Genomic DNA, 26,330 nt, shown 5'->3' with positions numbered 1-26,330 from the left:
CTCTGGATCTTTTATAATCACTTCAGAAAACAAGTTGTTCTCCACCTTTGGTCCACCTCCTCAGTCTCATCTCCGTGTCACTGCTAAAAACCTTTACAGCAAAGGAAAAGTCACTTGTATTTATAATTTCTGAATTTACTAAATAAAGTTCAATACCTTCAGAAGATAGTTTCAGTCACGTCCTGCTAACAACTTTCTTGGGTGCTCTTAACCCTGGAGTACAGGGGCAGTTGTCAGATGGACTGGCAAGTTACAGCACCTGTTCTTCATTTCCTCACTGTGTTTCGGCTCCAAGTTACTCCTTACCATCCCATTAACATGGCCATAACAAGCCAGGTATGACATCCTTTAAAACCAATTCTCTATTTTCTGTAATTCTTCCTGTGTACATCCATTTTCCCATCTATTGCAAAGCTCCACACTGCCTGGGCAGGATGCCACCCTGCCAGCCACTGCCTGAGCACACACCATTCCTCTCCTGAGGAGCTTAATCCAAGCAGACCTTGTTGCTCCTCTACTCACTCCCAGTCCTGTATCTTGCTTAAGTTTACAACAACCCCCTGAAGACATTGCATGAAAAAGAGGACTTCTACATCTACTCTCACCCCTCCTGCCTCACTTTACCCTATTTTTTGTTTTGAATTACACACGCTGTTTCCATTGCAGATAGTTATTTCCTATTCTGCTGCTTCCCATGTGGTCTGGAATCCTTCAGTTTTGCACTTTCCCCTAAAGACTATTGCATTGCACTTAAAAATATTTCTGCTGCTTGCCTTAACAAACATGCACTAAAGATTCCTTGATATAAGCTGTTCTACTGGCATACTTATAGTTGCTATGGTTGGCTCCTCTCCTAAGAGACATATAATAGCTCCAGACTGAAAATCTGTGATGGGGTATGGCTTTTATTAGATCATATATTACATCTTCATTGGCAGCTGAGCATCCCTGACCCTGCGTACCACAGTTGTGACTTTGTATCTTAAACAGGTGGCAAGAGACACACCGGAGGCCAAGTTCTCTATTGATGTAACTGCAATGGGGTGTAAATTCCACCTAAAAGGAGAACTGATCAGAACACAGATAAAACAGGAATAATGGCTATCCCTGACGTAACCAAACCTTCAGTGGAGGCATCATATGAACATCTCTTGCACATATTATTGGAAGAAGACTGGTAAAGAAATTAGAGAAAACATCCTTTAATATGAGCACATTAATTTAAAGGTATTTCCTTCCATCACAACAGCCCTGTGACACTTGTTCTACACTCCCAGCAACAAAACATGTTAAGCTGCCTTACTTCTTCTACAAACAGATCTGGACCACTCTTTATATGATTACTCTTGTTCTTGAAGAATTCGAATAGAGCTTTTCATAATGCCACCTTGGCATAGAGAAATTTAAAACAGATTTCTATGAAGAACTGATCTTTTTTTAATTTTCTTGTGGTGCATGGCCTTTCTCCACATTTTCTGACAGTAAAAGCGTCATTGCTTTTTTTCTTTCCTCTTCCACCCAGACATATGTAACTGTAGCAAATATATCAATAAGGGGCGTCTGTACCAGATACCGGAAGTTTATGAAGTATATGAAAAAGATTCAATAGAAATTCAGTTAATAAAAATTCATGCATGTCATTAAAGGAGCCAAAGGAAAGAACTAGGTCACAAAGCATACGAAGTATCTGCAAGACTTCTATTTCCCACTTTATCACAGACTTCTTATTTTCATGGTTTTGTTCATCATTCCATGCATTTGTCTTCAATGCAAAAGTTCTTTACCAACTTCATTTTCAGATTGGCAGAGATAACACCAACCGTCATGCTCATCCTATTAGGTTCACTGTGAATGTCAATGCTCAATTATCGTATCACCCATGCATACGATCCAAATTGATTATTATACTATTAGATTGCAAATCTTAAGATGTTCATCTGAATTTACCTCAGTTTGTCAATGTCATCATGCACAGCACATCTTCTAAATAAATAACTTCTTAAAAAAAATTAAATTGACGCTAGAGCCATTCACATCATCCAGATGCTGCTACAATGCGGTGGCTCTGGCGTTCCCAACTACAGATGTTCAGACTCATGCTCTATAAAAATTTACAGGCAACCAGATCAAAACTGATCCCAAGAACATCTGTCCAAATGGATGCACTATTGTTTAACAAAGGCATCATCAGCATTGTTTACTGTACCTGCCTTAGTTTTTTGATAGAGTTCATTATGCAAGGCGGTGATAATAGCTGCAGAAGAATGAATATGTTTTCACTTAATAACATTATAGCTTAAGCAAATTCTCTAAACCTCAGAAGATACTTTAAGTGAAGCATGTTTATAAATAAACTAATAGAAGACTAGGATGTAATTTATTCTGATAGGCAGACACAACTTGCAATAGCAAGAAATTTGGCTTTCTCATAACACTTGCTACTCTGACTACCTGCTTCATCAACTACAAGGTTTTACAGTTATTTAGGACTTGGAACCAGGCTTTGGTTCATTAAACACACACTTCCTATGGATTTCAGTAATTTTCAGCAGCCATGTACAACACCAACAAAGCACCTCAGTGTTACTGCATTCATTGTGCCTGTCTGCTAGTTTAACTGCGCCCTTCTCCTTACAAGAGTATTTCCTTCAAATGCATGCATTCATTACTTCTCTGCCTAAAAAACCTACACTATGTATGCATCAAGAGAAAACTACAGAACAGGTTTAGTTCAGACTCACACAGACACACATTATTAGTAGGTTACCACTGGTTTTTCTTTCCTTTCTTAGACACAAAGGCCAGGGAGGAGAATGAATTTTCAGCACATAATCACTGAAGGCATGTGGCTACCAAACAAACTTTTACAAGACTACTCATGCAAACGTAGCCTTCATCAAGAGTAAGTCAGAAGGAAAACAGAAGAAAATAAAGTGGGAAGTCCAGAACATACAGAATTCAACAGCAAACATCTCTGAGAATTCACAGGACTTCACCCTACAATTTTCAACCTACAATTTTCATGCAGATTGAAGCCTTTTCCCACCTTTACAGCAACAGCAATGATAGCATCTTTGTGTCTACTCTGAAGAAGAACACTTGAAGGCAGAATCTGCCTTGAATTACATGTTGTTTAATCAGCATGTAAATCTAAACAGAATGTAGTATTGTCCAAATTTACACAAGAGGATATTCACCTGACCCTAAGGTATTTGTATCCTACACAGTCTACAAAGCAAGCAAGACTACTACAAAAAATACCTTTATTTTGACATGGACTGCTCATAGTTTGCCTTGCATATTTTTCTAATATGTTGGAGAGGATTTGGGTTTTGTAATCCTAAGGCTCCTGGATTTCAATATGGGAAACTCAGACTCGTGCATGCTGAGTGCAAAAAGCCACTATGCTAGCCTAAAAGGCAAGTTAAATGGTCCCACAGTTGGCTGTTCTCAGACTTAACATTTCATTCCACAAAGCCTAGGACTACAGAGACATTCCTCTCCTTAGGAGCACTGATAACACATCTTTACAGCTGTGTTTTCTTGATACATAGATCTGTAGCTAACAGAGAGCGGCATTCAAGAGTGGTGAATGCACTGCAACATCTTAAAGGACTGTGCAGGACAAAGGGTACAAGGTTTGCATTAACTCCCACTGAATCACAGCATTGGATTCAACCATATAACGCTATCCTGCAGACTGCATCTAACAAACATCCTGCCCTGGCTGATGACAGGACTATGTCTACTTTGCAATTAGAGATGTGAAGGCAGCATGAGCAGACAGAATGGAAATCCAGTGGCATGGACTCTATCAGCCTGTCTGCCTACTGATAGGCTGTATGAAGTCCGTACCAGTACATTTTTACTTCGTTACCAGGTGAAAACTACCTCAGGCATGCCTGCATGCAGTACAGCCATGTGTCCCCCCTACACCCAGCAGACACAACTAATAAATAAGCACTGCCCTGAAGGAGAAGAAATGGAAATGGGTGGTGGTTTTAGGTGCAAAGCAAACTCAAGGAAGTCTGAAAGTAGAAAGATAGTCCAGAATCAAGAGGACAAGGTTCTTAGGTTTCCATCCACCCAACTCAGATGTCGATGTGCCCCAGATCAGAGAGAGGCAGATGCTCTCTGGCAGCACATAGAACAAGTCCAAACTTCCAACTTTTAAAATATTTTCCCAACTACAGTATTCATGGGTAGTTGCTCAATACATATAAAAAGGAACTGATTTAACTGATGGCATTTTTTTTCTGAAAACATGAGCCATTGTTCATGAAAAACTATTTCTTTTTAGCCATCACCTTAAAGTCAGATCCTTTTCACCATTTTAATTTGCTTTATATTTATAGTCTAATTTTTTGTTTTAGAAGAACTTTCTGTAACACTGGAAGAACAATACTACAGCCCCCAAAAGCTCATCTGAATTAAGCATTAAACAAAAAATGTGAGAATTAACAAACAACACTGCACCACATGATGCAAAATACAGCGTCAGTAACCATGGTGGCAAGTGATAGCAGGAAAGCTGTGTGGCAATAGTAGTAGCAAGCACAGCAAATGACAATAACGAAGAATCTTCTCAGTAAAGAAGACCGTTATCAACACTATGAAAACACAACAGCAAACCTCTGCAGAGCGTGGCCTGCGCAGAACCAGACTCTTTGGATAAAAGAACTCAGATGAGGAATGCTGTCATGAAACACAAAAAGGAAAAATGAGTGAAAAGGAAAGCAGTTTCCCCAGCTCAGTGGTTAAGCTCTTTTTCAATCAAGTTACTAATTGCTACTTGACAGATAATAATCCATGCATTATGATACCTATGTTGCCTACTGATCCCTGCAGAATCACTAAGAGCCAGGCAGCTGTAAAAAACCTCTAAGCCATGGATATTTTTGTAACATACATATGGTTGCTTTATTTTCTGCTTGTTTTGGCTTTGTAATTTTCCATAAATATCCAGCGAGGAGAAGATCTAAAGAAGCCATTGTTTTTATGAACTCCCTCTCAGATCTTGACCACCTAGAATGCTGATTAGTTTACATCACAATTCAGTTACTGAGAGAAAACAGAACTTGATGAAAACTTCTAAGGTACTTCAACAATGAAAGGGCTTTCTGTTTTGTTTCGTTTTGCTCTATAGGGAAAGGAAACCCAGCAGAGCAAATAGGCCTTGTCACTGGCTTTTTGCAGAACCACCACAAAATCCAGGCCTGACCCTGAAAGCGGCTATATCATGCATTTGTTAACTCACAAACCAGACTGCAATTCTCATATCATGTCTAAATGTATGTCATAAGAAATTGAAAGTCAAAGTACAGTTCATAATTTAGTGGCAACATGTTCAAATAGCACATAGTTCCCCCAGTTTCACTTGTTGCTGTACCCACCTGTTTGCTGCAGAACAAAATGTGTCAGTCAAAGTGAACTCAAACTGATTTTAAGGTAGGGTCTCTGACTTTGAACCGGAGTAGACACTATCTGTGATGTACAGTTGAAGTTAAAAATTCTCCATCTCTACAGTACAGTACAGCACAGCGCCTTGTCAATGCCTTTTAAAGGCATACTAAACCTCTGCATTGAAGCTCTCATCCAGGAACAAATCCACCTTGGATAGCTGTGCCATAACATTTCTCAGATGTTCCCTTAATATGCATTCTTTCGTTTCATTTTCCTGCAAGAACTCACTTAGGCAAAGTCTTACAGGTGGGTGAATTAATTTACTTGACGCCAATTAAAATTTGCTGAGGTAGACGACGACTGACATGCTTGAATGTGTGACAGAAAAAAGGAAAAATATTTGCAGAGGACTTTGGCCATTTCCATGGGGAATGGAAATAAGCCGACTGATGTATAAGGTCAGCTGAAGAAGGTTTGTAAAGGCCACAGTGTAGTCAGGAGTGCTTTGATCAGACTCTTGGGTCCACGTGAAAAGCAGGTATTTGTACCCCAACCATTCACTACAAAGCACAAGCATGCTGGCACTTCAGCAGGGCCAAAACACTGTCTTGTGTTCAAACTATTAAATTAGGAAGAAAACCCAGACTGGCATAATTTTCTGTTTTCTCATGGGAAGTCAGGGAAGAACAATGTGCAAATGCTGGATGGTTGGCCATGCTAGATCACATGCCCATCTAGGGCCACTTCTGTATTATCAGTACAGCCCACACTAACATGAACTGTGCCCAACAAGAATTTATCTGCACATTACCTACAATCACAGTGAATTCTCTGCAGGGGATATTTTACAGACCAGTGCACCTGAATAAATTCTAAAGGATGTGGCTCCCTGTGCATGAGTCACACATAGAACACAACATACAGGATATCTGAGGTATCTCCATGCCAGTACCTCTTAAGTTTCCTTGTCTGAAAGACATTTTATTCATATGCAGAAAAATTAGAAAAGTTCAAAGGAGCAATTGAGATGACAAAAAAAAAGTAAATTTTCCAGAAGATTAATTAGTGAATATAGGCTTAGAATTGCCTGGTGCATGCAAAAAGCTAGGCTCCAGCATTTATTGGTGCAGCATTATTGCCATCAAGGACTTGATCCAGAAAGTTTTTCTGGATATACTGATGTGACTCCAAGGGTAACTGCAGCTCTTCTTGCATTCAAATTGGAATCACTTTAGGCTGGGCTGGCAAAGGAAGGAGAGTCTGTATTGTCTAAATGCTGTAAATAACCAGGCAGAACAGGGGATAACTATAGAGCAATTATACAGATATGCAAAAATACTAAAATATATCAAAGCATTTGCCCGATTCACATTTTCTCCTTCAGAGTCTCTCTCACAATAATTGAGATATGAAGTGTCTTAAGAGACTCTGCCATGTCTGTATGTCAGTAAATAGCACTGTCTTTAAGGCAGTGCACTGAGACACATATGTGAAGGTGGTGAGCCTAAAAAACCAGAAAAATACCTCTGAAGTGCCTCCACGATTTATTCTGCCAGAGCAGTGACCGCAATGCAAAAAAACCATGGAAAAAGTCATTCTTTAAAAGCAACATTCAGTTATTGTGTGCACAAAATATCTGGTGTGTCATTGCCATGCATTCAACTTACCCGTAGCTTATCTTCAGTCTTAGTGGATTGCTTACAGTCGGGATGCCAGACCGTGGAACCTGAGGGAGGAAAAACTTCATTCAGAGCAAAGCAGATGAGTTCTGGTCATGACAAGTCAGTTATTAAAGAGAATCCTCCATTGCATCAGATGGTGAATCTGTATGAACTTTGCAAGTAATTCACATTCAATTCTACCTCATGAGAAATATAAGTGAAACAAAAAAATACTCAAATCCTTGGCCCATCTACAGCAGTCTCTTCCTGAGGCACTTTGCACAGTATCTTGACTAAAACTGAAACAGCCTCAAGCAGCAAAGAAGCCTGCAAGCATCAGCTGGAGGAACTGAAAGACTCTGGGCAGGACTGAGGGTAAAAGCAAAAGAACTGAGCCACGGTTACCTGATCTGTTCTCCCCTGACGTACTGCACCACACATAAAAAGGAAGATCTGGTTATAAGTCCATTAATACTGGGAAAGTCCTATGACTTCCTTGAGCAATAGGTGTCATATTCAGTTACTGTAAAGTGTTACTCAGATCATCTCTTCCCTGCAATTATGCAAAATGCAACAGTAAAACAAAAATTAGAAAATGCACAATGCAGCAGAGTCAGGGCTGTACCTCACCAACTTCAAAGCCAGTATGACACAGGTGGTACAAAGCAGCATGTGAAAGAGCCTCTCCCTGGATCACAGCGTACCATACCTGCCATTGGCACACATGTCATGTCTACCCCTTGCTCTGCAGGGTCAGTGGCATGTGTAGCACTGGCATTTTCCTCCTACACATCCTCCTACAAAAGGCAAGGTCTCTGCTGTTTGCATCCCAAAACATGGGATTCTCTCGTGCTGTAAAAATGGAAATATCTGGCTGTCTCCAAGGGCTGGGCAGTGTCGGGGCAAGGAGCACTTCCATCCCATTTCAGTTCTCCTTTGGAACAGACTGTAAACTGTGATCACCGCTGGGAAGCTGCTGGCAGGTATTAGCCAACTTGAAACGCAGTAGAAGCTCATACTTATTTTTAACAGTGATTGCAGCTGAAGTAAAATTCAAACTTCATTCCAGTCACTGCAAAGCCAATACAGAGCCTCGTCTGTCTGCAGGGGGAAACATCACCTCTTCACTCTTTCCACAAAGAAACCAAACAGAGCAAAGTCCAGGTCTCCTGTGGGTGACTATTAGCTCAAGTGCAGTCAGAGGAAACCTCACCCTGGGAGCCCAGGAGAGGTATGGGTCAGGATCCCTGGAAATTTTGTTGTAACAAACCCTTACATGGCTTGGTACAGAAGTAAGGACCAGCAGGAATGATTTCACTTCCCAGCAGTACACAATATAAGCATCATCAGGAGACTGGAGAGAATGCTGTGACTCTCGATCAAGGGTCTGAGATGTTTGGCTTTGAGTCTAAGCCGAGGAAGAAGAAACTGTGCATTTGGCATGAGGAAACGGTCAGACAACAGGGAGAAGTGTACCAACTGCCTTCTCTGTAAATAAACAGCAGCCTCAGAGCCAGGATCCCACAGAGCCTACAGGATCAGGAGAAGCATGCATGCCCTGTGCATTCGCCTAGGAGGTCAGACAGAACCAAGGACTCAGGAGGATGGGAGTTCACGTTATAATGCTGATGAACTAAGACTCAGAAGGTTTAGGTTCAACTCTCAAATTCAGCTGTGAGCTTTGTGTGTGACCCTGAGAAAAATTATCTCTGTTCCTTTGTACTTCAGATTAGTTTCTATTAAACTATCCTTACCGTCAAAGAAAAAGCTGTCACTGCATTTTTGGGCAGTATTTAGCACAAACTGGCACAATTTTAGGGACACCTGGGACACCCCAGGAGAGTACTGCAGCTACTGAAAGCGAACAAGAAATGCAAGAGAGTCTGAATGTCATTCTCATGGTGAAACTTAGCTAATGGTTAATCAGAGGTTTGAAATAGGTGACATTAAAAAACTCAAATCAGATAAAGCAGACTTAAGAAGTTCAATGTAAATATTTTTCATAATCTTGAACTCTGAGCCACCTGCAACTTGTACACTTCATTCATCCAAGCATGCCAACCTATTCTGAAACGCTTGGAACGGTACAAATTCTTAAACTGCATCGCCCCTCTTTTTCCCACCAGAAAGTGTTCAGCAAGTTGTGGTTCTTCCCATTCTTAACAAATGTTTGTTTGCTCACATGGCAGACACCAACCAACATGTTCATTTATTTAGCTTTTTACTTTGTGTTGTTTCAACATACAGCTTTAAAAATCACTAACTCGCACTATTACTTGAACATTGAACAAGGCTGCAAGCCTGTGTGAGAATCAACTGAAACATCCCTCTAAATGCTGAGCAACATCCTAGCTCAGCAACAGTCTTCTGGGACAGTCCTTACAGTAAACATATTACTAGGAGGTCAATGGGAAAGTGAAAGTTTCTGATGCTGCTTCTTTTTCATTTTCCTGTGTTGGAACAGGGCAAAGCCAGAGTGCTTCTGCTAGCATTACTCAAACCAGTCTTAACACAGAAAACCCCCAAACAGGTTCCTTGTTCATCCATTTGCAGGTTTCCCACACATTTCTGATACAAGGGGCTATTACAAACCTGCCAGGTCTCCCTATTACACAAAGCAATACTTTTATGTCCTGTGGAAAGGACAATTAGAAGTGAGATGGAAGCTGAAAATATACTTTCATATATTTTATCCATAATGTGATTTTGGTTCTAGCTTTAGCATTGTGGTGTTTTATTTTTATTTCAGATAAATACTTGGAATCCTGTTATTCTACACCCTAGGGTAAATGGTTTGGACGGAGTCAGGAGATATATTTCAGCTGAGAGCTCTGCACAGGAAAGGCTTTTAGGTCCCTTGCACTTACAAGCATGCTGAATTAAGCAAGGAAAGCTTTGGCAGGATGGTCTGGAGCACACTCAGGAATAATGTTTAGTCAGAAAACAGCTTGACACTCTGAAACAGAGTGAGCATGAAGAACATTAATTCAAAAACACAGAAAGGGAGATAACAGCCAAGAAAAGAATGATGGCAGATCAAGGAGCCAGGAGTCTCTCCTCTCCTTTTTCATATCATCTGAACTTGGCCAGGACAAAATCTAGCCCTGTTTAAGTAGAAGCAATGCCTTCTGTCTTATTTGGATCTGCAGAAGTCTACACCACAGCCTGCCCAATCAAGATGATCTCCCACTCTCTGATAGACTGGTGGAAATGGCATCAGTTGCAAACAGCTGTTATTAATAACAGCAAAGGATGAACTGGTGGCTCATCTTGAATTCTGCCTGTACTTTATCATATGATGATGTGAGGAAACTAAGATTGTCAGGTGCTGTAACTGCTGCTTTCAAATTAGTCTTTCCAATGTGCCATCAGAAAGCAGTACTTCTTACCCAGCCCTCTTTCAGCCTCTCCTTGCTCTTGCAATGCAGAGCTGCTACACAACTCGATAGCCAGTTCTGTGCACAGCTGGAATAAGATGACTGCGGTGTAAGGTCAGCAAGAGATGAGAGAGATGGACTGCAAGGGAGGACAAGCTACAAAATAACACAAGTTAGCTTCAAAGGAATTCCTTGACAATATTATCTTATTCTGGAATTCCTCCAGAAAGAATCTCTCCTCAAGATTTCAAAAGATGGCTGCAACCACACTTGCATTATTTTTTTCCTATTCTTTTACAGCCCTTTCAGGTATATCAAGCAAGTTTTCTAACATAAGCACAACATATAAAATGCCAACATGTATCTCCCTTTTCACCTTGATTTCTGGCTTGCATAAACATGTATTATACATCTTTCTACCAACATTAATTGCAATACTGCCTCAAGTAATAAAAATAACTGTAGCTGTATAGTTAATGTGCTACGTTCTCATTGGGTAGGTAGAATTCAGATCAAGGATACTTCTCAATCAAAGAAAAGAGCATGTTCTTTTTTATGTGAATACCACCAAAAAAATGTGCTTGGCACTACCTGCAAGCGTGAGAGTGTTATTAAGAAAGTGGAGATGAAAATTAACATAAAAGAAAGAAGTGACTGTAGAAAAACATAAAAATAAAGTAAATGGGAATAAAAAGAGACGTGACCAGATAAAAGGGAAGCAGGCAAGACAAACAAATATGATTAAGAACCAGAGGAGACACTCTGTCAGTGCGCATGGGGAATGAGACCTACACGATGCAAAACAAGCTCACTGCAGCCTCTAAATGCTTTCCCATTGCCTTTTAGTCTGGAGAGTGATCCAGAAGAGCACAGAATTCAGGGGAAACCCTCTCACTTTGCTATCTCATATACCAGTCTGTGTGGTAAGCTACCCATGAGATGCCAAATTAAGAGGCAGCCTAATAAATTTCCTTTTTGCTACGCAGCTTTTGAAAACACAGTCTGCCTCAGCTAGGGTGTAGAGTCAATACAAAGCCATTGTTATGGCCACCTACTAGAGTGAAAGGGTTTCAAGTGAAAAAGTACGAGAGCATTATTGAAGATAGGATGGCTATAGCGCTCTTTGCCTGTATTAGACAGGGATGGTTTATAAACTCTTGAGGTCTGTAACAGAAAGATTACAAAGTCTGATTTTCTTGTTTTGGAATGGAGACATCCTTACCTTGCAGATACATTTCTTCTCCTTCTGTGAACATTTGGTTGCACCTGCTGCATCGTGCACAGCTTGGGTGATAATGCTTGTCACCGGCCTAAACAAAAACAACAAAGGGAAATGAGGGACAAATGCATTGCACTGCTTTGTGAGCACTCATCATTTGCTGACAAACGATTGCCATTTCTCTTCTAGTTCACCTGTTACAGTTAAATATTGCCCTCACCATTCAAAAACAGCGATGAGAATGCAAGATCTGCCATACTGCTTCAGTTAGAGGTCTATTTAGTCCAGTACCCTGTCCTCAACGGAGACCAGCAGCGACTACTTGGGGTAAAAGGTTGTAAGAAATAAGAAAATACAGAACAGCCTTTTCTCTTCTTCACACCTTCCCATTCAAGTAATCAGTGGTTTAAGAACTTCCTGGCTAGAGGCTACATCACAATCTATCTGTTCTCCATAATTTGCCCAACACTGTTTTAAATCTCCATCCAAGTCCAAGGCAATGAATGTCACACTGCAGTGAGATATTTGTATTACTGTCACTGCCTATAAATTTTCTGTTAAATCAACTGGCACTTGTATTTGCAGTAAAAGCAAAGAACATCAGTTACCAATTTATAACAATATACAATCTCTTCTTTCCTGTTTCTCTTCTACCCACGCTGACAAATCTAAAATAGGTTCTCAAATTAAATTCCATGTGAACACAGTAGACAGAAAAATTTAGATGAAAAGAAGTAGTAGTATGTACTAATTTACCAAATACTTCCAGAGCCTTAGAACTGCAGGATGAAGGAACAGTGGCCAAAGCTGTGTCACTGTAATGTAAATATATGGATCCTAAATTTGAGTAGCTTCCCATGGTTCTGCAAGTCTCGTTGATTTGTGATTGACCTTTGATATACGCATTCTATTTATTTTCTATATACTACTGAATAGATATACACTATACACAATACGTGCATTATAGCATATTCATGTAAAGAAAATAGGCTTTAACATTATTTTAGATAGCATTAAGGTTCTGTTTATTCTGGTAATTTCAAGATTTATACAGGAATCAAGTCTTTAGCAACACTGAGCTTCAGCTTCCCAGTCTACGAAGGTTAAATTAACATTTAATGAACTTCATAAAATATTTCTGAGAAACACTACTAAGGAAAACCATCACAGAAATGTATTCCTCATGACCAGTCCTGAGAATAAAATGACATAATCACCTCTTCTGTGAAGCTTATGAATGAAGTCTGGAGGCTCAGTAGCCAGGATTCATGGATCATGGGCTACGTAGGGCAGCTGGATGTGTATATTCTGCAGAGGACACGTCCCAGGTAACATAAATGAAAGTACAAGCTGTATTATGTGTTATAACAATACAAAAACCTTTAATAATAGCTGATAATGAGAGACCAAATTTTTCATAGATCACCTTTTCAGGCTCAGCAGCTATCAATTTTTAGCCTTCTTCCACCATACTGTTCTCTTAAATGACTTCAACTTGAACATACAAATCCTCCTTAGCTGATGAAGCCGGACTGCAATGCCATTTTAAAAGCCACCGTATACTGTTTACGGAGGACTTTGAAGGCTCCCTTAAATGTGGGGGTAATAACGCTGTGCGATAGTCTAGAACAAGAAAGGTGGCAGAACATGGCCATTGCATTACACACTGTGTCCATCAAGCTTAAAAAAATCCTCTTGCACTTCAAAAGGTGAACTAAAAAGCTAGGAGGTAGGGAGGTATTTGAAGCACCAGTTGAACACAATGCACTGAGCTCCTGTACAACCCCTTTTCACCCAGCTGATGCTCCAACCTCTTCACAATGTGCACAACACCCATTTGCCTTCACTTTATCAAGATGCCTTTGGGGAGCTCCTGAAGCCAAAACTGTACTGTTGCTCATAGGTGTCAAGGAAAGCAATGGTGGGTATTGCAAGAATTACTCCAACCTGGGAGCTACAAACACAGCTGCACACAAGCTGACACAACGTGCCCCAGAAATCCAGTATAAAAGTACCTGCATCAAGCACACATCCAGCTTTAACCCCACAGCAACAGTACTTCAAAAGCCAAGGATTATATTTTCTGAGTCCACCCCACTCTGTCCTCACTTCCCGCAAGACTAACTTTTATTCTCTGAGTGCTTGTAGAGATCTAGTCTGATTAAATAAATGTTTTCCTCTTTGGTAAACGTGAGAGCTTGAGATTTCCTATTACTCATGCCTTCAGTTCTGTCCTTCCTTCCAGAATAACAGCGAACAAGAGCCAGAGAGAACAATAACAAGAATCCCGCTAGGAGAGCTCACATGCCAGTGGGTCTGGTAGAGGAAGAACTAATTACCAACACACATTTTCTGCTGGCCAAAGGACACAATTAAGTGCATATTTGTTGCATTACATTTGCACAGCTGCACTCATTCTCCATTCAAAGCCATCTTAGCATTCACCTGACAAACAGCTATTAAACGTGTAGAAAGCTTTACTTTTCTAATACTATCTAAATACTACAAAAAATGCTGTGCAGTTGAAAGAGTACATTTAAGAGTAAAAGTGTGCCATTCCCCCCCTCCCCTTCTTTTCCTTCTTTGTAAAATTTTTATGAACAGGTATAATAGGCCCATTTGATAGACAAACCTAATCAAATATTTAGTTCTGCCATGACTCTGAGGAGAATGACCTGATTTCTTATAGTCTCTTAAGGAGTAAGGAGCAGAAGAGAGAATAACTTGGACTCATCTTTTAAACCCCTTAAGGAATGTTGTGAATTGTTAAACAGGAACTGTGGCAGTAGCCTATCATTTTCCAGTGAAGCTTTATTTTAATTACTTGCAGAGGTCAGAGAACCTTCAACCCTGTTTGATGTTCAGCATAACATCAAATTCCATTGTTTCCTTCTCTGCAGGCTTCTGTGAGCTCACAAGTGGCTGGAACAGCAGAAACACTATGAAGACCAAAATCTGCCTCTAATAACATCCTGACCCAAACTGTCCACTCATTTTTCCCAGGCTTTTTATCTGTTTAGCAAGTCACTACAAATATCTATGCTTAGATACAGAAGTGCAGCTTACCTGGCTTCTAAAGGACTTCAACATCTACCATAATTACTACAAAAGGAAGGAAAGTGTAAAGTGATTCAAATGCTGAAAAAATTCTCAGCTGATAAATCCTTGTTTGATATGTATCTTTAAAACTAGGACCTTCTAAAGCTGTTTTTAACACTACTGTCATAACATCTCAATAGAAACAGCTCTCGGCAGTCTGTCCTTCTATTCAACCTGAGACAGGATGGAGCAGTGGGAAGCTGAGCTCACACTGGGAGTTCCCAAGCTGATGGGGCTACAAGACAGAAGACTGGGGGAAAGTGGGAAATGGAGCGTGAGGCCATGACTGTAAATCTGAATGACAACATGCAGGCAAGAGACATGGAAGACCCTTGGAGCCATCCACTGATTGCGATGCTGTCTTGGGTAAGCCAAAACTGCATCTGCCCTGCTGCTATGAACACTTGCACAGTTGATTCATGCCCACTTTCTGATTTTTATACAAAAAGTACTTCCCAGCATTCCAACAGTGACTGCCAATGTCATGCTAGCATATTCCTTAACAGATGGACTGTAATATTGTAACTGATCAGTATTAATTCCATCAGCATACAGTATTGTTATACCCATTAGTTGCTGTTAATAGCAATGCAATTATTAGCTGTGTGTAATATAATTTTTCCTTATAGCAAAGATTTGAGTAATGATTCAGGCTAAAACCCCAGTTGTGCAATTGCTCTGTTGGCATGAAGAAACAGTCCTCATGGCGGCTGAATATCAACTGGACTTACTTCAGTAATAAACTAGTAGTTGCTTGTGACTGCAGTGTCAGCTCTGCTTTCAGTTCTTACTTTCCCGCAACATCCAATGTTGAGCAAGTTGCACACAGGTGAGAAGCTTAACTACTAACTATGTTCTTTATGGCAGCTATTCATTCTGACTTTGCGGGACAAATCCACCTACTGCTATACACCGAACCAAAGTTAAGAACTCCGTATTATTTAAACAGTTAACAGCAGGAGGTCGTACAAAGAAGGTAATTCCACTCTAAAAAGGTAATTCCAGCTAAGAAGTGTACCCACAGTAGCCCAAAGTGGCCAGTTAGAATACTGTGAGCTGTACAGAGGAGCAAAGCAACAGCAAACACATCTTTACTACCTATTGCCAGCATTTCAACATCATCTCTGTTAGGATCCTGGGTTACATTTATGCACAGAGAAACCTAATTCCAGTGACTGAACATGTGGTTAATCAGAAACAATCTAGAGGAATGCACTAGATTTTATTGTTTCATTCTAATACAGATCCGTTAATTCACTGCCTTCATTACCCTTATTTTAGGTGCACCAGGGCAAAATCCAGTATCCACAATTTAATTTTCTTATAAACCTTGTTTATTGCAGAGATGTTTTTTTTAGCTTCTCAACAGCAAGTATTTGGCAAGGCCTGATACAAAACCCTCCTCTATTTCTTAACAATGCTGGAACAGGTCCAGCTCATAAGTATAGGTGTGGACCTTCTACGTCATCTGTAATATTTAGGCTTCACAAAGCATTAGAGAACTAAGTATTTCTTCATCTTGTATGCATTTTGTCCAGCACAGATGTTTTGACAAGAAAAGATACTTCATCTAAAGGACCTGATTAGATGCATGTTCATATTGCTCGATTAGTTTGGAATCAGAATCAATCAGCAAAGCTACTTTACAGTATCTTCACACAGTGCCAAGGGCATTTTCAAACAGCCTAATACTGGCATAACTATAACTTTGTCTCACCCAGCCAGCAAAAGTTCTCTACTGACTACTGAGAGTGTTGTGTAGGTCTGCTGAGCTGTGCAGTTGAGAGATCAGTCTCTCTGCAGCAAGGTGAGAAAGCCACTTCAGCCACAGCTGTTAGCCTGCTGAAAGCAAAGCAAAGCTCTTAGTTCGGTTTGCTGCCGAGTGTTAATTACAAGGCACACGTCAAGGGACAGCATGAAGTCTTGTGAATTATGTTCCGGATGCATATGATATGCAATCTTCCATGACACCAGAAATCTCCCACTTTCCAAGTAATCTAGGTCACGTTTTCTTTTGTCTGGTGATAACAGGACCACTGAGTTATCAGGAATATATGAGTTCAAGAATGAAAGACAACCATCTTTGTCCTTTTAGCTTTCTGCATGAAGTGACTGTTAGTCCCTTGGCCTGTCCCTCTAGGTGAACTTCTAACAACACAGCTCGACGTATATGGATTAGCAGATCACGTTAACTGAAGCAGTATTTGCAGTGCCGCAATGGTATCTCCAAAACAATGGGAAGTATCTTGGAACACTGAGATATTACTAATTTATTTAATGAGAAACAACTTAGTAGAACTATAGCTGACTTCAGCCTGCTGAGATTTAACTAGAAAAGTCAGTAACAAACCTTCTTTTTATCTTAAAAAAACCACAAAATAATTATTTCATAAATCAGAAAGTCTTGCACCTGACAGCAGGTAATAAATACGAGACCTCATCCTAACATAAAAAGATTATTTGCATTCCCCAAATCAGCAATTATCTCCATTCTGATCATGATTTGATTGCATGTATAGACCGACAGAAATAAAGAGCAGTGTCATATACACATATATATGTGTGTGTGCATGTGGAATTTTAAAGGAAGATACATATTACTAGTTCTTAAAGTAACCATAAAAGGATAAACCCAGGAATGTTTAAGACAACCTACTGAACATCCCAAATTATCTACTCTAAATTACAAACAAGAAAGTAATCATGGTCCATATGTTCAATGCACAGAAAAAAAATCTTAATTGAGTTACTATTAACTAAAAGAAAATAATCATCAATGGCTAAGTCACTAAGTTAGAAATAAAGACAACTGATAAGAAAGCTAGAAACAAAGAAATAACTATGGGCAATATGTTTAAAGACATATTTAAAAGAGTCTATTTAAAACATGATTAAAAAAATCATGATCAGGCAAAGATCCCTTGTGCGCTGTGGATAAAAAATGATGAAAGATGACACAGAAAAGGCAGGAGTATTCGCAAAGTGTATCTTTCTTTATGGTCTGTATTTGACAATGCTGAAAGACATATTTTTCCTGTTTGATACTATCTATTGAACAAGATTTTTTTTTAATAGTGTTTGCCATGAATCAACGTTTACAAATTAGAAGACTTGAATAATTTGTACTCAAGAGTCTTAAGAAAACTACAGCTAGGCAGCTCTCTGGCAGATGGACGTGTTAGCAGGGGAGGCTCAGCTGAGCCAGATAACTCAGAGATCACTTCCTCCTACCCACAGCATGAGGTACCTCTACTACTGGCCAGGACAAGAATATAAAACCTTTCCTGGTAAATCTGCTGATGACTCAAAGACAATGCTAATTTAAGCTATCTAAACCAAACAAGTATCTTTTAATAATCTAACATAATATGCCTGCAAATCAAGAAAGCAGGGCCCTGTGAGACTGTGGCAACAGCAACTGAAAGAGGCGGTTTGAGAACATCATTAATAATCTCCCAGAAGAATGCTCTCAAGGTAGCTGAAAGGCCTGGCTCTTCTGATCATTTAATGTATAAAAAGAATACAAAGGAAAAGCAGAAAAAAGGTTTTGCTTTTGACTAAAGATACTGCAACACCATCATTATAACACTGATGAGTGTGTACATGTGGAGTTACAGAAGAGACTTCAGTGGAGAACCATTAAAATAACACGAATCTTCAGCTGTGAGTCAAATAATTATTCAGAGAGAGGCTTCAGCGATGACTAGATCACAACGGATAGGTGATTAAAAGCAAAGAAAAGAGATAACAGCAGGAAGGAGCATGAGCTTTTCAATTCAATTGGAAAAACTATGACAACATCAAAAAGCTGAAGTTTGACAAATTTAACTTCAAAATAAGGTGAAGTTTCTAAAAAGTAAAGGTAATTTAAGCAGCAAGAGGGAAAATTTTGGCCTTACAATCGCTCTGGAGTCTGCCAGGACAAAGCAGGATAATCTCCCTAAGGATAAGCTTTCTGTGTTGGTTTCTGTGGAAAAGCTCTATGATTTTGAAAAGAGATGGGCAAGCAAGATGATTTTAGCCACTCCTCTGACCTTAAAATCCATTCCAATGGGCTCTACATAGAGAAAAGCTTTTACACATGCATCAGGATCCTCCTAAGCAGCACAGGTCTGGACCAAACCAGCAGAATAGTTAGAGTCTAAGGTTACACTGGAAAAATTTCCAGTAGAGCTGAATCAGTTGACTGAGACCCATCTAAGCCAAGCAGCAAAATTCCTGGTATAGCAGGGGTTTTGCTGTTAGAAGGGAGCTTTTGTTGATGTGGCTTGTGGTTCAGAGAGACAGCTCAAGTGCAGCACCAGGTTCTGGGGTTGAGTGTGCTGACCCAGCGAGTCCAGCAGTATGATAGGGCTCTCTAGTATGGGGAAGGTTGAGAAAACAGGTCAATGTAGCAGTAGGCAAAACTCACGTTAACTCTTCAGTGGGCAAGTGCAAACCACTTTCTAACTGATGAAGCAAGCGCGAGTTTGAGAGATGAAGAAACTCACCTTGGATCAAAATTCATGCTTGCAGCAGAGCCAAGCAGAGAACTCAAACTCTCAGACTCCCAGCCCTGCTGGACCTCCATGTAGCACACCACAAGACCTAAATAATTGCAGCTGATCTCCTTGTTAATCTAACACAAAACTGACTTTCCAGTTTTGTGTCAGAAGGCTGTTTCAGGAACCATGCAACCTTTGGCATGCGATTTAGCAAAGCCTGCTCTCCATTCCGATGTGTGCATTCAGTTCAGAGGGAGTGTCCCAAGAACAAAAGAGAAATAAAAGTTGTGAGGGCCAAAGGAGGGAGGAAAAGAAACTAAGCATGAAGGCAGACCCAGGACATCCGTAGAATATAACCAGAAAATATAAAACAAAGGTAGTCCGTAAGAAACTAAGCAGACATGAAGGACTCTCTTTATGCTAATTTGTACCTGGGAGACTCATAGATTGTTCTAATAGGAAAACATGTTAGGTGAATGGAGCAGAGAGTATTTTTTCTTTTAGTACCTAGAGCCTGCTCTTGTAGCAAACTGATCCTAAAAGTCGCTGTCATTATGACTATTCTGATCGGCAAATGCTTTAAAAAGCCTAAAGAATGGGTTTTGTCCTTGATGAACTCCAATGCTACTCAGTACCTTTCACAGTTTCTTCCAGAAAGAGGTAACAACAAGCAACAGATGACAATCTAGGGGAGGGACAGATTTTCTTCAAATATTTTTCTCCATAACCACATTGCTCTTGACTCCAGTCACCCATATATAATTATGAGCCTGGATGTGACTACATCCAGACATTTCTCAGGAATCCTCATTTTGTAATTCTGGCCAAAGTGTTTATGCTACACTATTTTAAAATGGAAATATCAAAGAACATCAGGGTAACCAGTGGACAGTTAGTGCAGAGAAATAGTTGTCTCTTTTTCAAATAGACTAACTTTGAATAAATGTCAGCCCACAAATACGCACTCTGCTAAAAGCTGAGCCTTTCATTTTTGGCAGAAGTCCATTTTTTGTCCTATTTGTCAGTTTTCTCATTGCTGATAAATGTGATTTCCAATTACAGATGCAAAACTATGCAAGTATACTTTTGAATTCTCACTGGCATGAACACTCCGTAAGAGTATGTTTGTCAGAGCCAAGATACAGGAATTTTGCTTCCCACCTTGTTTTCTTCAGCTCTGTATAAAATCAACATTTCTAGTTAGCATGGGAAAACTATTCCAACAAAATAACCATGATATAACATATTACTATGGTGATGAACAGGAAAGAGGTGATGGACATAAAGGAGAAAGGGATACCTAACATAATTTGCTACTATTCAGTTTTCAACAGAGTACAGGGTCTCCATGATTGTTGCCTCAGCAGCAGTAGTTCAAGGGTGCTGCAGAGATAAGTCTGGATAAAGTCTTTTACTGCATCAGTTCTTACCCTCCTCATTGCTAGGAAAAAAACATTTTCCAGCCAACATGCAACTACTTTACAGAATTCAAAGCAACAGCAGATTGATCTGTATGGATAACAAATCTTTTTCTCCAAATCCTACATGTAAAAGTCAATTCTTAACATTTTAACTCATATTCAAATGATTTATAATGCTCATTCCAGAGACCTCTGTAAACCACAAAACATCCTAAGCTAGTTTCACAGACAGTTTCAATGCCAGAGTATCCGTGTTGCTGGTGATGAAAAGGTGCTTCTCTTCCTGTGTCCTATTTTCCCCTCTTACAAAGAAAAAGGCTTGTCATAAATGTCATACACACCAGATATCTATCCAAAGAACTATTAGACCTGTATAATTTTTTACTGTAGTATGAGCATGTAATTAAAATCTACCCATTTTGTGCTCCAGGTGGCCATTTCAAACAGATAATCACCCACAAAATACTCATGTGTATCCTATTTCTTCATCTGTAAAGCACCTGCTTAGTAAAGACAGGTGCTAGTTCTGTGGATTTCAAAGTGCTTACAGATTCCAGACATATCCTTTGGTTCTGTTTCTCTTTTCTTCCCCCTGCCCCCTGGAAAGTACCCTGACAAAGCAGACAAAAGAGGGGACTGAGTCCTCCCTGAGTGAGCAGTGAGCACAATACCAGGATGGAGCCTATTACAAACAGGTGACAGCTACAGGCTTGCCCCAACAGGCTGGTCTCCACTTCTCCAGTTTCAAACCTGTCATTGCTGCATTCCTCCCAATAACTACTTTTTACAGGGGACATGTCTACATTCTATCCTGCTCTTTCTAGAAGCCAGTAGCAAACTCTCCAGTGAAAGCAGGACTTAAAAATGAAAGAGCACAATCCTGCAAAGAAATATTTCACCACTTTACCCATTCTTTGTGGTGATCTCAGTCTGTGAGAAACAAAAAGCGGCTGAAATAATTTTATATTGCTACAGAGTGCATTCTCACCCCTATCCCTACAGCCCAATCGACGGTAAGACTGTGACACTGGAGGAACGTTTGTTTTCAGTGAAAGTATTTTGGTGCAGGGATCATTATTAATTTTGTATCTCTGACATGGATGATTGTGAGCAGGTAGCACTAGCACAATGCAAAGGTTTAAAAGATGAACAGAAGCAGCAATATGAGCTACAAAATAAAAATAGAGTATTATGTTTTCCCTAAAGCAGGCTGTTCCGAGAGGAGAACAAGACGTGCTCTGCAGTGACAACCATGCCACTGAATTCTTAATACAGCTATGTACCAAGTAAAATAAAGTCACTCAGGTAAGTTGCTCTTCTACTAAAAGCTGGTACATATTATGTGCACCTTTACAACATGAAAAACCTACTTTTTTGAAGTATCTGTTGTGTGTTACTGGAACACATGCAATGCCTGCGTATCACAAAGGCTGCTGTTGGTGGCAGGTATACTAATATAAATGCCTCTACTGAAATGTCATTATGTCATTTTGAATTATTTTGATCAGCTTGCTAGAGTTTTTCAGTAATATTAAGTGCAAGAAACACACTAGAGAACATTTAACTAAGAAAAGGTAGAAGCTGAAGATGCTGTGCTAGGAAATAGAGATCCTAATCAGCAACACGACTCACAAAAGCAATTTCTACAGATAAGCCATGGTTTTATAAGCACCCGCAAGATTTCACAAATCCCTTTGTGGCAATAAGGAAGCTTTTATTGGTTATTTTTTCAAATTACTTGTTACAACTCGCTTCTTATTCACCACCCCTACATTCTCTTAACATTCCTCCCCTTCCTATTGATGTTCAAATTGACTGAAGGATGGTTTCCAAACCACTGCTGAGAAGTTGACACCTTGATTATGCTGCCACAGCAACTGAACTTCTGTTGGGGCTCTGTCAACTTCAGATACTCTTTTGTCAGCTTTATATAGCAAGTCTTTCCCAACTACAGATACCCCTCTTGCCAAATTCAATCTTCTGATATGGGGGTGGGGGTGGAATCCCCAAAATGCTGTTAGAAAGGTTTTTACTTGAAGCAATTGATGTTATTTTTCTGGAAGTATAGTTATTCTAGATTTTTGACCACGTGCATAGTGTGGTGTTCTAGGCAATTACAGCAGCATATTTTTCATCAGGGAAGGGTAGTTCAAATTAAGTTAAATCTACATTACTACTCTGCTACCTAGACAACCTTTCTGAACCATCTACCCATATCCGAGTTATTATTAAACTTTTCACTTCCCCATTTTTAGGCAAACAAACCCACATTAGGGGGAAAAAAACCAATCAGTATTCTACATTCACTGATAAAACATGTTTCTCAGCCAACAGTCAGTGAGACTGGAAACAAACTTTAACCTTATTTCTATGCAACAAATCTTCAGAAGTGATCAAGAGAGCCAACAAATTGTATCAAGAATGATCTGAGATAAAGAATTGCATTGCTCCTCCATACATCAGCAAGCAGTTGCAATCAGAAACAGCCCAAGCCCCATGCCATTCTCCTCTCTTACTGGCAGTTTAAAAACAAAAAAGGGAGAGTTATCTGCTCTCCCTTTATCTAAACCGCATAACTACACACAGCCTTTTAAAAAAATCCTTCTGGTGCACAGAACAACATTACAAGTACCCTGTTTTGATACCACTGGTAAGCTATTCAGTCACATCGCAAAGCTGTACCACCTTCTCCCTGCCAAAAGAAAGCCATGACCCCTTCCAGTTCAGATCTAGTTTCACAGGAAGGGGCTTACCTTCTGCTAATCTTCAGTGTAAATCCATTCCCTCCTCAGCCTGGCGGGCAGACTCCCTGCACCTCCGTTCAGACTGGGAGCACTACCAGAAGCAATGTGCAGATGGCTTGTGTTCTCACAGAAGCAGCTCACAGGGAAGTGCTGTAACTACACCCAGCCCCGAGTCTCACTCCTCCTCTGCTCGCACTCACGCGCTCTCCTGCACACACCCACCAAAACACCAAATAATCCTCCCTGCACATCAAACCCACTCCAGCAGTAACTCAGCCAACCTATTCTGAAAAAGGGGGGAAAACACCAGCCCAGGCAGGGACAGGACCGTTTCTCATCACTTGTGTGTCACTGTTTGATGTTGCTACAACTCAGAACGTTTTTCTCTTGGGGAGAGGTGTCTGTGGAATATGAGATTAGTGCTGTCTTTCTCTAGAATTTATTAAATATTATTTCCACAGCTATCAAAGAATTTATACAGCCTCTTGAGTGATAGTCTAGTTTTGTCAGAAACAATTACACTGAGATTGTATTCTAGTCCAGTTCAGATAGATGCAGGCAGAGTGCTGGGGCCACCGCTCACACTGCTGCTACACGTATCCCTTTATCCTATTTGCACGTTCGGGGTGAGATCACGCTTCAGACACAGCCTATGAACATTGGATGAGTTTACAGCGGGCCCTGTGCACTGACCACATCTGATGTCTCAACGGGTATTTTCCACAATCAAAAAGGCCCTGTGGTCTGCAGTATATACCTGTCTGACTACAAGGGCAAACGACCACAGCAGTGCTGCTGCTTTTTCTTACCATTTACCCGGGACATTCAGGCAACATGTTAATGTTTTCTCATTTACTGTAACAGCACTAAAATTAAACACACAAAGCAAATGACAGACCTAACTAAGCATGCACTAAGCTCCACTACTTCTCATTTGCTGTGTAGCCCTTCTCCCTGCATTTTTATGGTGTGTAAAGGTGACAGTGGTAACTGGGAGATACTGGTTGAGAGCAAAGTCTCTCCCGAGCCTGTAAGACGCCCAAACCAGCAGATGCCTAGTGCTATGAAAACAGAATGGTAATACATTGTTCAGGGATATTATTTTACCACAACTTTAATGACCACTTTTACCACCAAAACCAAACCCTTATGGATCCATCATACCACCAGTCTTTGTTCATTTCATTAATTGCTTCATTTATAAGCCTTTTAAAATTTTACAACACCTCAACCTGTATTACCAGTATAGGTTACATCATTAAAATCCAGTAAATGACACATTTTGTGATACTTGCTCCATAACTACTATGAAAACAGCCTTACTAAATACTTCATTCAGCAGAATAATACATGTTAGTCCTTCATTTAACATTTCTGAATGGAATTGAAATCAAACTCATTTGTTTTAAGAGATTCTCTGCATGGCTCCTCAACCTAGAAAGCACAGGACCAGATGCATGAAGGTACTGAAATACCAAACTAAACTCTGTACTGATCTTTGCAGAGAAGTGTGATGTTTTCACGTGAGCTATGAGCATAAATCTCCTTAAAATAAATTACTTAAACATGCAGACTACTGAGTTTCCCTGAAAGTCAATCAACTGAAGCATCTGAACACTAATACACTTACATGAGCAAAGTTGCTTACATGGATGTTGGCAGAAGGCACATCCCTGAACAACATAAACAGGCATTGTTTGAATAAATAATTTACAATTCATATATGAAACAGCAATGTTGTTCTGTCATCTATTTGTTATTTATTTCAAACAGACACATTCACATCTAAAGAACCAGTTCCTAGATCTAGCTCTGAAAACAATACTTGGAGAAACTTACGGGTTCTTTGGCCTCACATTCTTTGCCTCTTAAATATGGATACAGTTTCCTTAGACGATCACAGCAGCTTTCGCTGTTTGCTTGGATTCCCCTCCTCCTGCCCCCCCTTACTGTTATTTATTTCTAACTTCAGAAGTCAAGGTGTCTCAGAATTGACTTCTTTCAGAGTCATGAATACTGGCACATTGAAGTGACACTATCTACAAGTACTAAACCTCCTTCACATTAAATGCTGCATCTTAAATTACTACTCCTCTTTAAAATCAGGCAAAGCTCACCATAAATTACAATATCAAAACCACATTTTAAACTTGACCTTGCAGGCTGAAGTCAAGGGAGCCTTCTGGTGCCCTGGCATTTCTCTTTTCAGGTCCATCTGTTAAAATGACGTTATGCCACTGCTTACAAGGTGGGGTGTAAGTTTCAATAGTGCACAGAAAACAAACACAGGGCAGGCAGCAGCCCATTAGAACAGGAACTTGAGTTACGCACAGCCAGGAGAAATCACACAATGGCTTTTTATTTGCAAATGAATATTAAGCAAGTACCATTATGAAAATAAATGCGTAGAGTAGCAAAACGGTTGAGGGATTTGATAGCAGATATATACATCTTTATCTCTAGACTGTGAGATCAAATCCCGTTCATATCAGCAAAAGCCAAAAAAAGTGAAAATCTTAAGACCTGAATCTTATTCTCAGGCTTTCTGTATGACTTCATGCAAAATCTCCACCTGTTTCTGCCTGATGTTGTCTTTCTGCAGAACTAAAAAAATACTACTTAGAAGTTCTGTAAAACACTTCAGATAAGCAAGGATGAAATATATAGGTATTGGTGTGATCCACCATTCTCTGAAGTCAATGGAAAGCTTCTCATTGGAGAATAGTTACATTGTGTATGATAACCACATTAGACAAAAATTATGGAGGCTAGCATCTTTCAAATGGCTAAATATGTGCTGAATTTTACTTCGATTTCTGGAGTTATACATGTCTACATAGAAATTTACAGGATTAGGGTCAAATGGGCATCTTTCAATAGGCAAGCCTTGAAGCTATGAAAAAAATAGCTTAGTGAAAAACC

At 39.9% G+C, this 26,330-nt stretch overlaps 1 protein-coding gene across 2 annotated transcripts in view; it reads right to left on the bottom strand.

Moving 5' to 3' along the window:
- Positions 1-26,330, bottom strand: part of ABLIM1 (actin binding LIM protein 1) — a 143,575-nt gene that overhangs the window by 45,160 nt on the left and 72,085 nt on the right. For both annotated transcript variants that reach the window (XM_055719883.1, XM_027812088.2), the window contains exons 7-8: positions 11,664-11,751; positions 7,071-7,129 (exon numbers count right to left, since the gene is read on the bottom strand). In XM_055719883.1, the coding sequence (XP_055575858.1) occupies positions 7,071-7,129; positions 11,664-11,751 (147 nt within the window). The remainder of the gene's footprint in view (positions 1-7,070; positions 7,130-11,663; positions 11,752-26,330) is intronic.

Source organism: Falco cherrug, chromosome 9 (assembly GCF_023634085.1).
Source record: "Falco cherrug isolate bFalChe1 chromosome 9, bFalChe1.pri, whole genome shotgun sequence".
NCBI classification, from domain to species: Eukaryota; Metazoa; Chordata; class Aves; order Falconiformes; family Falconidae; genus Falco; species Falco cherrug.
The sequence above is the reverse complement of the archived record's forward strand: the minus strand, read 5'-3'. Positions and strand labels throughout refer to the sequence as shown.